Below are 15318 nucleotides of genomic sequence, written 5' to 3' on the forward strand. Positions count from 1 at the left end.
AGATATTGTCCAACATTCTGAGCCGTATAACATAACTGGATAAACATAATATTTTAGTAGTCTGAGGCGGGTTGTCATGCCTAGTTTAGTGTTGGTCAGTATACTCTTCATTCTCGTAAAGGTGTCTTTTGCCATCCCTATTCTTCTTTTGATGTCCCAAGTCGCACCTGCCATCTGATGTCACCCAGCTTCCTAAGTAGCAAAAGTTCTTTACTAGTTTTATGTCTTCCCCATTTATTCTCAGCCTGCAGATAGGATTCTCCTTCTTTTTGGATATCACCATACATTCTGTCTTTATGCAATTGATAGATAGATTGTACTTTCTTCAACAATTATATCAATTAAGTTTTGTAGTTCTTCCTCCGTACTTGCAATTAACACAGTGTCACCTGCATATCTGAAATTATTGATGTGTTCACCGCCAACTTTGATTCCCAAGATGTCTCTTATATTTTGTACTATTGTTTCACTGTACACATTAAATATAGGAGATCCCCGCTTTCCGAACGTTCGCTTTACGAAACCTCACTGTTACGAAAGATCTATATTAGTTACCTGTCTTCGCTAACAGAAGGTGTTTTCACTGTTCCGAGAAAAGGCAGCGCGCACCCCGAGCAGCCAAGCTCCTCCCCTGGAACTGCATTCCAGCGAGCATTGCTTAAACACGTGCCTGTGAGCATCCATTAGCAAGATGAGTTCTAAGGTATCGGAAAAGCCTAAAAGAGCTCGTAAGGGTGTTACACTTAGTGTAAAACTAGACATAATTAAGCATTTCGATCATGGTGAAGGAAGTAAGGACAAATTGAGTTTGACTTGTGGAAGTTGATAATCGAAACCGAATGCAGTAGCAAATGGACCGAAATTGAAGTCGTCCAGGAACTGAATGTGAAGCAACTGCATGAGATTTTCGCTGCAATGATTGCAGAAAAGTATGACTTTAATTTTGGAAGGGTACGTTGGTTTAGGGCATATTTGTAAGATGGTTTGAGTGCTTACAAAGAACTGTACGTTAGAAAAATGCGCGAGACTAAGCAGTCAAGCATACTGTCACCTTTCAAGCCTTCCGCTTCAGCCACAGCAGGCGACGAACCTCGACCTTCGACATCGAGGCAGGCAGACATAGAAGAAGGTGACCTGCCTGCCCTGATGGAAACAGATGACGATGAGATGACACCCCAGTGTCCCACCACCCCAACCCCCGGGCCACAGACCGATATATTGCCACGGAGAATGCAGCGGTAGCTGTGATGCACCCAGCACATCTTTAAGAAAAAAGCCGAAATAAACAAGCTAATTAATTAGGTGCCACCCGGCATGTAGATGTCAGCCCAGATCAGAGGGGATTGCCAATTTTCATCTCTTCTGGTATTATTCCAGTCTCATAAATGTCATTGATTAAATCAGTAAGTTTTTCAATTCCGTAATCTTCAAGGGCAATAATTTGTTCCATTACTAATTCATCAGGACCTGCTGCCTTTCCTTTCTTCATCTTATTTATTGCATTACAATCTTCAGATTTTAAAATACTTGGACCTTCAATGTTTTTCTTAATTTCTGGTTTCTCGTCTCAATCGTCTTCAAACAATTCCTGAATATACTCAGTCCATCTGTTCATAATCTCATCTTTTTTCATGATAATGGTACCATTCTTTGCTTTCAAACATCCACCTGAAGAACCGAGGAGCTTTTTACCAGTGATATTCTTGATTTGTTGATGTAACCTTTTTGGATCAGTAATAGGTATTCTTTCTATTTGCTCACATTCCTGGTTTAACCATTCTTCTTTGGCTTTTTGACATAAACTTTTAACTTTTTTATCTAAGGACTTATATTCTATTGGATTTGCTTTCTTCCGTCTCCGTTCTTCCATTAGATTTTTGATTTTCATCTGTCATCCATTTATTCTTTGTGCTTTTTTCCATAAGATATAGGAGCAGAATTAGGCCATTTGGCCCATCAAGTCTGCTCTGCCATGGTTGATTATAGTTTTCCTTTCAGCCACAATCTCCTGCGTTCTCCCCATTTCCCTTCATGCCCTGACCAATCCACAGATTCATTTCTCTCTGGCTACAGAAATTCCTCCTCATCTCTGTTCTAAATGGATGCCTCTCTATTCTGAGGCTGTCTCCTCTGGTCTTAGACACTGCCACCATAGGAAACATCCTCTCCACATCCACTCTATTAAGTCCTTTCACCACCATTCGATGGGTTTCATTGAAGTCACCCCTCATTCTTCTGAATTCCAGCGAATGCAGGCCCAGAGCCATCAAACACTCTTCATATGACAAGCCATTCAATCCTGGAATCATTTTCATGAACCTCATTTCAACCCTTTCCAGTTTCAGCACATTATTTCTAAGATAAGGGGCCCAAAACTGCTCACAATAGTCCAAGTGAGGCCTGAATGCTTTATAAAGTTTCAATATTACATCCTTGCTTTTACATGCTAGTCCTCTTGAAATGAATACTAATATTGTATTTGCCTTCCTCACCACAGACTCACCCTACAAAATAACCTTTAGGGAATCCTCCACAATGACTCCCAAGTCCCTTTGCACCTCAGTTTTTTGTATTTTCTCTCCATTTAGAAAATAGGAAACCATGTTGACTTTGGCCTACTTTATCATGTGCCTTCAAGTACCCTGAGATCTCATCCTTAATCATCGACTCCAGCATATTCCCAACCACTGAGGTCAGACTAACTGGCCTATAGTTCCCTTTCTTCTGCCTCTCTCCTTTCTTGAATAGTGGAGTGACATTTACAATTTTCCAGTTTTCCAGAACCATGCCAGAATCAAGTGATTATTGAAAGATCATTACTAATGCCTCCACATTCTCTTCATCCACCTCTTACGGAACCCTGTGGTGTACACCATCTGGTCTACTTCAGACTTTTCAGTTTCCCAAGAACCTTCTCCCTAGTTATGATAACATCACACACTTCATGCCCCTGACACCTAGAACTTCCACCATACTGCTAGTATCTTCCACAGTGAAGGCTGATGTAAGATACTTATTTAGTTCGTCCATCATTTCCTTGTCTCCCTTTATTACCTGTCCAGCATTGTTTTCCAGCCATCCAATATCCACCCTTACCTCTCTTTTACACTTCATATGTCTGAAGAAACTTCTGTTATCCTCTTTCATATAATTGGCTAGCTTACTTACGTAGTCAATCTTTACTTCCTTATTACTTTTTAGTTGTCTTCTGTTTTTTTTTAAAGCTTCCCAATCCTCTAACTTCCTGCTAATTTTTGCTCTGTTATGTGCCCTATCTTTTGGCTTTTATGTTGGCTTTGACTTTTCCTGATAGCCACAGTTGTATCATCTTTCTTTTGGAATACTTCGTCCTCTTTGGGATGCATATATCCTGACCTTTTGAATAGCTTCCAGAAATTCCAGCCATTGCTGCTTTGTTGTTCTCCCTACCCGTGTTCTTTTCCAATCAAATCTGGCCAACTTCTCCCTCTGAGGTCCTCCTGAATTGTCACCTGTTTTACAAAGTCTTTTGTCATCTCTCTCAATGTACGCTTTCTAGGATTTAGAATTTTGATTTTTCAAGGGGTGCAATTTGTTTCACTTTATAAATACAAATGCTTTATAAATGCAGATTGTAACCAAGCATGCAATAGACTTAAGAACCTCATGTTCAAGTTTAATTGTCATTCAAACATGCACATGTATACAGCTAAACAAAACAGTTTTGCTCCGGAGCCAAGGTAGAAAACAGAGTTCATACAGTCACACAGCACATAGTTATGATAAGACATATAGAACATAGAATATTACAGCACAGTACAGGCCCTTCAGCCCTCATTGTTGTGCCGACCCTCCAACCCTACCTCCCATATAACCCCCCACCTTAAATTCCTCCATATACCTGTCTAGTAGTCTCTTGAATTTCACTAGTGTATCTGCCTCCACCACTGACTTAGGCAGTGCATTCCACGCACCAACCACTCTCTGAGTAAAAAACCTTCCTCTAACATCCCCCTTGAACTTCCCACCCCTTACCTTAAAGCCATTCGCCCTTGTATTGAGCAGTGGTGCCCTGGGGAAGAGACGCTGGCTATCCACTATATCTATTCCTCTTAATATCTTATATACATCTATCATGTCCCCTCTCATCCTCCTTCTCTCCAAAGAGTAAAGCCCTAGCTCCCTTAATCTCTGGTCATAATGCATACTCTCTAAACCAGGCAGCATCCTGGTAAGTCTCCTCTGTACCCTTTCCAATGCTTCCACATCCTTCCTATGGTGAGGCGACCAGAACTGGACACAGTACTCCCAAGTGTGGCCTAACCAGAGTTTTATAGAGCTGCATCATTACCTTGCGACTCTTAAAACTCTATCCCTCGACTTATGAAACGACTTATAACACCCCATAAGCTTTCTTAACTACCCTATCTACCAGTGAGGCAACTTTCAGGGATCTGTGGACATGTACCCCCAGATCCGTCTGCTCCTCCACGCTACCAAGTATCCTGCCGTTTACTTTGTATTTCTGCCTTGGAGTTTGTCCTTCTAAAGTGTGCCACCTCACGCTTCTCCGGGTTGAACTCTATCTGCCACTTCTGCAACCTATCAATATCTCTCTGCAATCTTCAACAATCCTCTACACTATCTACAACACCACCAACCTTTGTGTCATCTGCAAACTTGCCAACCCACCCTTCTACTCCCACATCCAGGTTGTTAATAAAAATCACGAAAGGTAGAGGTCCCAGAACCAATCCTTGTGGGACACCACTAGTCACAATCCTCCAATCTGAATGTACTCCCTCCACCACGACCCTCTGCCTTCTGCAGGCAAACCAATTCTGAATCCACCTGGCCAAACTTCCCTGAATCCCATGCCTTCTGACTTTCTGAATAAGCCTACCGTGTGGAACCTTGTTAAATGCTTTACTAAAATCCATATAGATCACATCCACTGCAGTACCCCCATCTATATGCCTGGTCACCTCCTCAAAGAACTCTATCAGGCTTGTTAGACACAATCTGCCCTTCACAAAGCCATGCTGACTGTCCCTGATCAGACCATGATTCTCTAAATGCCCATAGATCCTATCTCTAAGAATCTTTTCCAACAGCTTTCCCACCACAGACGTAAGGCTCACTTGTCTATAATTATCCAGACTATCCCTACTTACTTTTTTGAACAAGGGAACAACACTCGCCTCCCTCCAATCCTCCGGTACCATTCCCGTAGACAATGAGGACATAAAGGTCCTAGCCAGAGGCTCAGCAATCTCTTCCCTGGCCTCGTGGGGCAGCCTGGGGAATATTCCGTCAGGCCCCAGGGACTTATCCGTCCTAATGTATTTTAACAACTCCAACACCTCCTCTCCCTTAATATCAACATGCTCCAGAACGTCAACCTCACTCATATTGTCCTCACCATCATCAAGTTCCCTCTCATTGGTGAATACTGAAGAGAAGTATTCATTGAGGACCTCGCTCACTTTCACAGCCTCCAGACACATCTTCCTTCCTTTATCTCTAATCGGTCCTACCTTCACTCCTGTCATCCTTCTGCTCTTCACATAATTGAAGAATGCCTTGGAGTTTTCCTTTACCCTACTCGCCACGGCCTTCTCATCCTCCTTCTTGGTCTTCTCAGCCCCTTCTTAAGCCCCTTTCTTGCTACCCTATATTCCTCAATAGACCCATCTGATCCTTGCTTCCTAAACCTCATGTATGCTGCCTTCTTCCACCTGACTAGATTTTCCACCTCACTTGTCACCCATGGTTCCTTCACCGTACCATTCTTTACTTCCTCACCGAGACAAATTTAGCCCTAATATCCTGCAAGAGATCTCTAAACATCGACCACATGTCCATAGTACATTTCCCTGCAAAAACATCATCCCAATTCACACTCGCAAGTTCTAGCCTTTTATCCTCATAATTTGGCCATGCCTAATTAAAAATTTTCCTGTCCACTCTGATTCTATCCTTTTTCATGATAATGCTGAAGGTCAGGGAGCGGTGGTCACTGTCCCCCAGATGCTCACCCACTGAGAGATCTGTGACCTGACCCGGCTTGTTACCTAATACTAGATCTAGTACGGCATTCCCCCTAGTCAGCTTGTCAACATACTGTGACAGGAATCTGTCCTGGACACACTTAACAAACTCTGCCCCGTCCAAACCCTTGGAGCTAATCAGATGCCAATCAGTATTAGGGAAGTTAAAATCACCCATGATAACAACCCTGTTATTTTAGCGTCTTTCCAAAATCTGCCTCCCAATCGCTCCTCTGTATCTCTGCTGCTACCAGGGGGCCTATAGAATGCTCCCTTCCTGTTCCTGACTTCCACCCATACTGACTCAAAAGAGGATCCTGCTACATTACCCACCCTTTCTGTAGTGATAATAGTATCCCTGACCAGTAATGCCACCCCTCCTCCCCTTTCCCCCCCTCTCTATCCCTTTTAAAACACTGAAATCCAGGAATATTGAGAATCCATTCCTGCCCTGATGCCGGCCAAGTCTCTACATCATAATTCCATGTATCCAAGCTCTCAGTTCATCACCTTTGTTCCTGATGCTTCTTGCATTGAAGTACACACACTTTAACCCTTCTACCTTCCTACCTTTACACCCTTTATTCTGCTTCTCTTTCCTCAAAGCCTCTCTATATGTTAGATCTGGCTGTACTCCATGCACTTTTTTCACTGCTCTATCACTCCGGATCCCATCCCTGTTGCAAATTAGTTTAAACCCTCCCGAACCATGCTAGGAGGGTTTAATATTAGCACAAATTTTATTAAAAATAATATTAGCTCAAGTTCTTGAGTGGCATGGCCTGAAGATTGATGGTGTATGGGATGCTGTCCTGGAAACACATTTCTGCAAGAACAAGTATGGCACTGGATCAGCTGCAGACAAAGGGAAATCAGCTTGTCTCTCGCTGGATCAACCACAGACAAAAGCAATCTAACTTGTCCTCCAGTGAGCGAACACTGAAGAGCAGCGCCAACAGAAATGCTGGCCTGCAGAGGCCAGCACGGATTCGAGGATACCCAACCACGTCTCTGTTCTCTCCCACACCACCTCCCTTGAGTGGCTGTAACAGATGACACCTCAGCATGAGGCCCTGATTCACGTAACAATAAGTCAAGTCGCTTTTATTGTCATTTCAACCATAACTGCTGGTACAGTACACAGTAAAAATGAAACAACGTTCCTCCAGGACCATGGTGCTACATGAAACAACACAAAACTATACTAGACTACGTGAAACAACACAAAACTTCATTAGACTTCATGCCTACACGGGACTACATAAAGTGCACAAAACTGTGCAAGACTGTACAATAATTAATAAACAGGACAATAGGCACAGTAAAGGACAAATTACAATATAATAAATGATGTAAATGTAAACAATGTTTTAGCAGGTATTGAGAAAGAAATGAGCAAAAATTGCAAAGGGAGTGGAGTGGTGTTTAATTGAGTGAGTGTGTATGTATGTGTCAATTGGGCCAAGTCAGTTGAACCAGACTTGCAGTTTTTTTTAACCAATGCCCAATCATCCAATCACATTTCCACTATCCTGGTGGGACAGACGATGGGGATATAAGTACCATCAGACTAGACACACCCAGGCATCATCCCTGATGAAGATGGCAGAGTCTGTCATTGAAACATCAGTTAAAATCGATACTTGTTCCTGACTGGAAGCCAGAGAAGAGTTTATTTGTCATGTACACCAGGAAAGCACTAGATGCCTTTTCATTTAAGAAACACTTGTACCATTTGATGGACAGCCGAGTGCGCTGCCATCTTACCAGAAGACTTATGATCTATATATTTTTCTTTTGCATATCTGCAATATACAGAATTCCGCATATCACCGTTTAAGGAGTGAGGCACCTTTGCACTGTTTGATAATTATCTTGTTTTTTTCCATCCTAAGCATTTGGAGCACAGTTTTCAAGCTACCAATGTAGATGACTGATAGGAGGAATTAATATTTCTGAGTGCTTTTCTAATACTGCAGCTAAATTGCACTGTTGAGACAAAATTTAAGGCTCTTCACCTTCCTGATCTGACGGTGTTGGAAGTGTAAAAGTTTCGTAATTTTCTAGCACTGTGACTTTCACTGGTTTTAGAGAAACAAAAGATCTTTCAGTATGGAATGATCAGTTATTTTAGGGAGCCTAATTTAAAATTAAGAATAATAATTCTCTTATGGCCCTTTCAGTATCCAGCTGTGATCCCAGCACAAATAATCATGGCGGTTTTGAGATGAGAAGCCCTCCAGTGACTCCTGCCAGCATATCCAAGTGTCCAGACCCTATGGAGGAAGAGCGTGGTGATCTCATTAAGTTCTATAACACTATCTATGTGAATAGAATTAAAGAGTTTGCATTGAAGTACTCCAATGTAAAACTGGAGTGTGGGGTAAGCAAGCATGAGTTTGTTAGCATTCCACAATGAGTGTAATGTAGATATTTAACATGCAAATAATTACTTCTATAGTTGCAGCGATACTGAGCCACATAAGGACATAAGGTGAGAGCCAAGGATTAGGTATTTAAAAACATTAGAAGGTAAGGAAATATAGATGTTTAGAGTGTGAATTCCAGGACTCAGAACTTTTGCAGCCAAAGATTCTTGTCTTCAGCTTGTCACCTAAATGTTAAAATTAGGATTGTAAAGGATGGTGTGGTGAACTGTTAGTCTGTAGACTAGTAGATGAAGACAAAGGATAGTTTACATCAGACCTCCTTTACAAATGGTGCTGTGAAGGAGTTTCTGCTTAGAGGTTTAAGATGCACATCAATGCTAAAGGACTTTGGAGCGGGAAATGGAATGGTGTTAGAAGGTAACACGTTAACCTCTCTTTTTGAGGAGGGATGTATTTTGTCGATTTTGAAGGAGAGGGATGTTTCTTGAGAGGTGAGAACCTTTAATAGTAACTACAAACCATAATTATTCATGTATTTTAGGAATTTCTAGCTGGAAAAATAACATTTCATCAGCTATATGATAGAACAATTTCAAGAGTGTTACATATATTTGCAACAGATCATGTGCTTCTCATTGTTGTGTGAGTGTAAATAGCAGGGATTTAAATCGGGTGTTGGACAGAGAAGGTGGGGTGGGCAGGGGCTCATATAATGCACCATAATGATCCATTTTATCGCTGATTCTGTTAGCGCGTTATTTCTTCAGAATATGGCTTGGATGCTAAGCAGTGTGCCAGTTTTTGGGGCTTACTTCTTAAAGAGTGGAATTGAAAAGTAGGGAAATTATGTGACACCTACATCAGAACTTGGGTAGACGACACTTGATACAATTCTGGTTGCCAAGAGTTGAGACACTGGAGAAGAGTAACAAGCATGATACTAGAAACAGAAGGGTAAATGCATGAGGGGACAAGGAACAGACCAAGTGTTTCTTGAATAAAGAAATTGAGCATAAACCCAGCATTGAATTGTTGGTCTGGCCTGTTTTTGTGTGGTATATCCTGTGTAAATTTAGCACAGACTTTTCCAGTACTCACCGAGCTTTTCCTTGCTGTCTTATCCATACACCTAAGCTCGCGCTCTGTCATGTCCTAACTCATACTAGACTTCATTTGCCTCTCATCCTTTTTACAATTGTTTTCAAACCGTTTCAAACCCTTTCCTTCCAGTCTATGTAAACTCCTTCCGACTGACACGATCTCTGTAATTCTATGACTCTGGTCTTCATCAGCCACGATCTGAAATCTGGAATTGTACTCCCAAACTTCTCTGCCTCTTGACCTCTCTGCAATTAAAGATGCTCCATAAACTGTCCTTTTTGAGCCAGCTTTTAGCAAGGTGCCCTGATATGTGAAGTGGCTTCAGTTTTTGATGGGTAGAGGATAGTGCAGTTCCCATACCAGGTGATGACACAGCCAATCAGGAGGCTCTCAATTGTGCCCCTGTAGAAAGTCCTGAGGAGCTGGGGACTCACGCTAACCTTCTTTAGCTATCTGAGGTGAAAGAGGTGCTGTTGTGCTGCTTTCACCACACAGCTGGTACTTACAGTTAACTACAGTTACTACAGTTTTAAGTCTTGTCTTGACAGGTGGAAGCACCGCCGCTCTCTCCTTTTCCGAATGTGAAACCACATCCCGTGTCTCCCCGACGGATATCACAACAACACGCAGTGTATATCTCCCCTCACAAGAACGGCACTTCTCTCACTCCACGTACTGCGATGATGTACAGGTTTAACAGGAGCCCCTCAAAGGTGAAGCATTCTTTCTATACCTCATTGGTGATGATTACTGTTTTGAATTTATTTAGCAGGGAGATAGCTGTCAATGTCAAACATTCTAGCATGAGTTGAGTTGTGATAAGATGCATTTGCTAAGTATTCTATACAAGAGTGTTGAGGCTGTCCTGCAGGTAGGGTTACTTTGAAACTGTGAATCTGTGGAGTTCTACATCTGAGAGAGTTGTGGAACTGAATTGTTAAATGTTTTCAAGGCTAGGTGGATTTGGGATCTGCCAGGAAAAGCAGAAGTTATGAGGGGAAGGCAGAGAGTACAGCTGAAGCCAAGATCATACCAGTGATGGTTTTATTGAATGACAAAGCAGACTTAAAGGGTGAAAGAGCCAATTCCTCCATGCATTGCTCACTCTCCCATTTGTGATGTTTTCCTCAGAACCTTAGGGACATCAACTGCATGATCAAGCAAGGGGAACGGCTGAGCAGGAAGCGAGCCTTCACCATGGAAAGTGACAGTGAATCACCAACAAAATGCCTCTGCCAAGAAAATGACGACATTTTGTTGAAGCGGCTGCAGGATGTCATCAGCGAGCGGGCAAACCGCTGAGAACATAAAGCTTCTACGTAGAATTTATTAGGTAGAGTTGCTAGAATCAGATTTGTCTGGAAAGAACCTAGACTCCCTCCCACGTTCAACCATTACCAGAACCCTAGTTCTTGTTCTTTGGGTGCAGACTCTGTATGCGCAGAGTTACCAGGAATAAACCAATGCTGTCCTGAACAATCAACAAACAGCGCACTTCATACAGCTCAGCACGTGTCTGGGAAGAAGTGGCAGTCAATATTTCATCTTGGTGCCATTTACTCCATCACCTACTGGCTTGTTTCAACCTTGTATACTGTTAAATAACAGCTTCAGTCAGCAAGCCAGTCTTTGAATGACTGGGCTTAGATCTGCTTGTGTGTTCTCTGACTAGGTTGGGTTTAGGTTGTTGGGTAAGTACAAGGAAGATCCACAGAATTAAATTTTTTATGATGATGTGTGTATTGAAAGCATACAGAGGGGTTTGGAGTTTGGAATCAAAGAATATAATAGCCATACTGGGAGATTAGCAGTACTCAGTAAAGCACTAACATTACACCGACACCTGGTGCAGTGAAAGCACTTTACAAACCAGATCCCAAAGAATAACCATATAGCCCCCCAATTCTTGGATTCTGCCGATGAACAGTTGCCGTTTCTTAAATAAACACAGGTTCACGGGTCACTCTTGTGTGCCTTGGAGCACTGAATTGGGAGTCTGGTGGAAGTTAATTGGAGAGAGAATCAGTGCTGCGGAATGGAGATCGATGCTCTCTATTCTGTCACTTTTCCTGTAGCATCAACATTGGAACACGCTGCATCAGGGGTTCATTTTCTCATTTCCCAGCCCCATCCTGTGAACCCAGTGTCTGTATTGTGTCACTCTGACATTAGCTATAAAGTGCCTTCACTGTTTTTAAGGGGGAAAGCAAGAATAATCTGCAGCTTGCACTTGGCCTTCAGTGTATGGAGAATTCGGCAGGCCCATTAGCTTTCTAGCAAAGAGTTTGCCTGCACAGTGGCTTTGAGGACAGAACTTTACTGCAAGTCTCATCTTTCTGCAATATAATGCCAGGCTCGCAGCCATGAAGAGAGCGTACTTTCCCTTTACTTCCAACTTTGTGAAATGTTGATGTGTAGTGTGTTAATGTGGTGTAACCATGGTTCTCCATCCCGAAGGCCTGTGCATGTGTTGTACCAAAGTGTCATAGACACTGCCTATCTGATGTGATGGTGACTTAGTGAGTTAGGCCAGGAATTGGAGCTCAAATGCAAACCAGGCTGATGGAAAGCGTGACAACTTCCATTTATTAATCATACAATTAGGGACAGTTTGAGCATTGAGATGACAGTTTGGATTCCGAGTGCCATCTTTTGTGTTCATGGATTCTCTAGCCCAGTGCCGTATTTCCCAGTTGATCCATTTATAGTTGTGTCCCCATTTGGGCTTTGCCATGATACAGTCCTTGAAGCTCAGGCAGTGAGCCAGCTAGTGATCCAATCTCTGGTAGGGCCTCACATGCATCTGTATGTATTCAGAACACAGTTCGTGGCTTAGGCTGCACCAGATTCTTTACCTCTCTGTCACCACAGGTTGGGGATTAGCACCACACCACAGTGTTGATACAGTTTGGGGTGTGCTTTGCTTTACTTTGGGGCCCAAGGTGAACGTGATCTGGAATGCTTGGGACTGATTTTATCACAAAAATGCATTAACTAGGTGACTAACAGTATCAGAATCGGGTTTAATATCACCGGCATATGTCATGAGATTTGTATAGGAATCTTTCCTGTAACTTTCTGGGTCACTGGTGCATTGGATAGTGCTGCTGCCTCGTGGCTTCAGCAACCTGGAACTAACCCTGAACTCCATTGCTTCTTTGTGGAGCTTGCAGGGAATGTGGATCTCTGCTGAAACTCTGGTTTCCTCCCATGATCTGCAGTGTAGCTGGAAGGCAGGAGAATTGGGGGTTGATGTATCAGAAACTAGGTGAGGGAATGGGAATGCTCTGCATGCTGAAATATAATCAGAGACCCAAATGGTCTCCTTCCATGTTGTCAGAAAATGAGGTACTTCCCCTGTGGGGAAGTCAGTTTCTACTAGTGCTAACCTCTATGGACAACAGAAACAAGAGAAAATATAGGGACTTCAGTTCCTATTGATCCCAAGATCAACCACACCTGCCCCGTGCATAGGGAGATCTCACTGACATCCCGTTATTCCATTTCAGATACTCTGATTCAATCTGTACTTGTCTAATGTAAATGCTACAGCTTTCTACTGGTGGTCTAACCTGCAGCAAAAAGTACCAGATCTCAGAAGGTTCACACAAGCTTTAAATTTACTCCTGTATGGTCTGCAATATGCTGTGTTTGTTTTAACTATTGTGTAGCATCTACACACAATTCCTTTTACATTAATTTCCTGTTTTGAAGACTAGAGTGTATATTTGTATAGTTTAGATTATTCTATGAGTTAATATTTGTACTTTAATGCTTTATATATGGAATTGAGAAACGATTTCTGCTTTTGAGTGAGAATGAAAATGTTAAGAAAATTATCAATTTAAATTTTTACCTCTGGAATTTTGTTCCTTTTGGGATTTTTGTTCCTCTCTGAGATGTTGACAGCAAATTTACTGTTTCCAGCTTTATCTCAGACCAGAGGGTTTGAAGAACCAGGTTTGTCCCTCATACTCTGCCTCCCTGGTTGAGTGAAAGTTTCACTCTAAGCCTCAGTTTTGAGCATTGGGTCCCAGGCATTACTATCCAATAGTAGAGTTCTTGTATCAGTTATACTTTGGCCCATTGAAGGGAATGTTTTTCCTAGATTAGTTCAGTACCATAATATTGTAAATATCTTATGGCTAATGCTCTGCAGGGGTTTCCAGACTGCATTAACTACAACAGAATGGCCAGAGGAACAGTTGAGTGCTGTTTACTCTGTTCTCACATGGGAATGCAGTTCCCAATAAAATTGTCTCTGACACAGTTGAGAACTGTTCCATACATGGCATTGATCAGTGACGCTGTAATCGGATTAAATATTGCCACAAAGTTTAGAGCTGCCAGGATGTAATGACCAGAGGAATATTGCTTTTTCCTTGCCAACATATCATGTGCGGTGGAAGTCTCTGCTCCTGCACCCATCAGGAATCAGCTACAGGAATTGTCCAACAGTGAACCCAAGTTGCACACTTTAATACTTGCTCACCTTGTGATAACTTTTTCCACTTTGGTTAATGTGTTTTGTTTTTACCCGTATGAGAACAGTAATACTGTTAATCTTAAATATCTTTTACTTTTGAGGATTGGTTTTTAAATAAAGTATTTACCTGCAATCTTTCCACAATATGCCAATTTCTTTCAATGAATACTGCGTTGTGCTGTCATCCCTGGGTGCTTAATATGAAGTTGTATTAGATTTGACCACTTATTGGGCACCTTCATTGTTTCACATTTAAACTGTAAGCATGAAGCTGTGGCACTTGTTGGTCTCGCTGACGCTGGACACACTATAGTCACCCACACCATTGTGCGGATGAGATGTTGAACACCATCCCACAGGTGGTGGTGAAGATTATTTTGAGGAACAGAGAATTCTCACCAGCGACCTTACCCAAAAGGTTAATTGGTCTGTGTGTGTGTGTGTCTGTCTGTCTCTCTCTCTCTCTCTCTCTCTTTTTGAGTTCTGATGAATTCCATCTCAATTGTGAAAACAGATCCTGCTACTGTCCTGTTAACTTACTGGAGAGAGGCTTAAACCTGCAAACCTCCCACATTGGGATGAAATGTCACCGTTGAAGAATGTAGGAGCATTCTAAACCTTCAGTTGAATGCAGGGCCTCTCTTTATCTGCAGGTTCCTTGGGAACACTTGTTGGTCATTCCTTCTTTTGGTCTTACCCAACCTTTGACCAACAGCACCACAACCAGGTTGCTGCTGTAAGAGTTGTTAAAATTGGCTGTCCTCTTTGCTATACAACAATAATGACTAAGCCCCTCTAATTCATCAGCTGCAATGTGTTTAGCAATTCCTTAAGGTTTGAAAGATGCCTTTATACATGTTTGTAAATTGTCTCCATATGAGCACTCAAGTAGGGCATTTGACAAGGTTCCCATTGATATGCTAGACCAGAGGTTGAGGCACAAGTGATTCAAGACACATTGATGAACCTGAGTCAGCTGGGTGAAGGGACACTAGGGTAGTGGCGGATGAGCTTGGTTCTGTAACAAGTGATGTATCTCAACTATCAGTGCTAGGACCTTTGTTAGTAATGCATCTAAATGATTTGGATGAGAACGTAGGTGGTATGATTAGAAAGTTTGCAGGAATTAGTGGGATGCTAGCTAACATACCGTGGGACATAGATCACTGGAAAGTTGGGCAAAATGTTAGCAATTGAAAATTAATCCAGATAATTTCAGCAAGGACAGAAAGGCTGTTTCTGTGAGGTAGTGCTCTGACTAACTGTGAGGTAATGCACTTAAAATCAGAAGGTCAGAATCAGGTTTATTATC

The 15318-nt window shown here is 42.2% G+C and overlaps 1 protein-coding gene across 3 annotated transcripts in view; it reads left to right on the forward strand.

Annotated features, from left to right (window-relative positions):
* rbl1 (retinoblastoma-like 1 (p107)) overlaps positions 1-14139 on the forward strand; it is a 123822-nt gene extending 109683 nt beyond the window's left edge. For all 3 annotated transcript variants that reach the window (XM_072244869.1, XM_072244859.1, XM_072244879.1), the window contains 3 exons: positions 8213-8412; positions 10069-10233; positions 10652-14139. In XM_072244869.1, coding sequence (XP_072100970.1) covers positions 8213-8412; positions 10069-10233; positions 10652-10822 — 536 coding nt within the window. In that variant the 3' untranslated portion in view covers positions 10823-14139. The remainder of the gene's footprint in view (positions 1-8212; positions 8413-10068; positions 10234-10651) is intronic.
* Positions 14140-15318: the final 1179 nt, after the last annotated feature.

This window comes from Mobula birostris, chromosome 2, assembly GCF_030028105.1.
Source record: "Mobula birostris isolate sMobBir1 chromosome 2, sMobBir1.hap1, whole genome shotgun sequence".
In the NCBI taxonomy this organism is placed as follows: Eukaryota; Metazoa; Chordata; class Chondrichthyes; order Myliobatiformes; family Myliobatidae; genus Mobula; species Mobula birostris.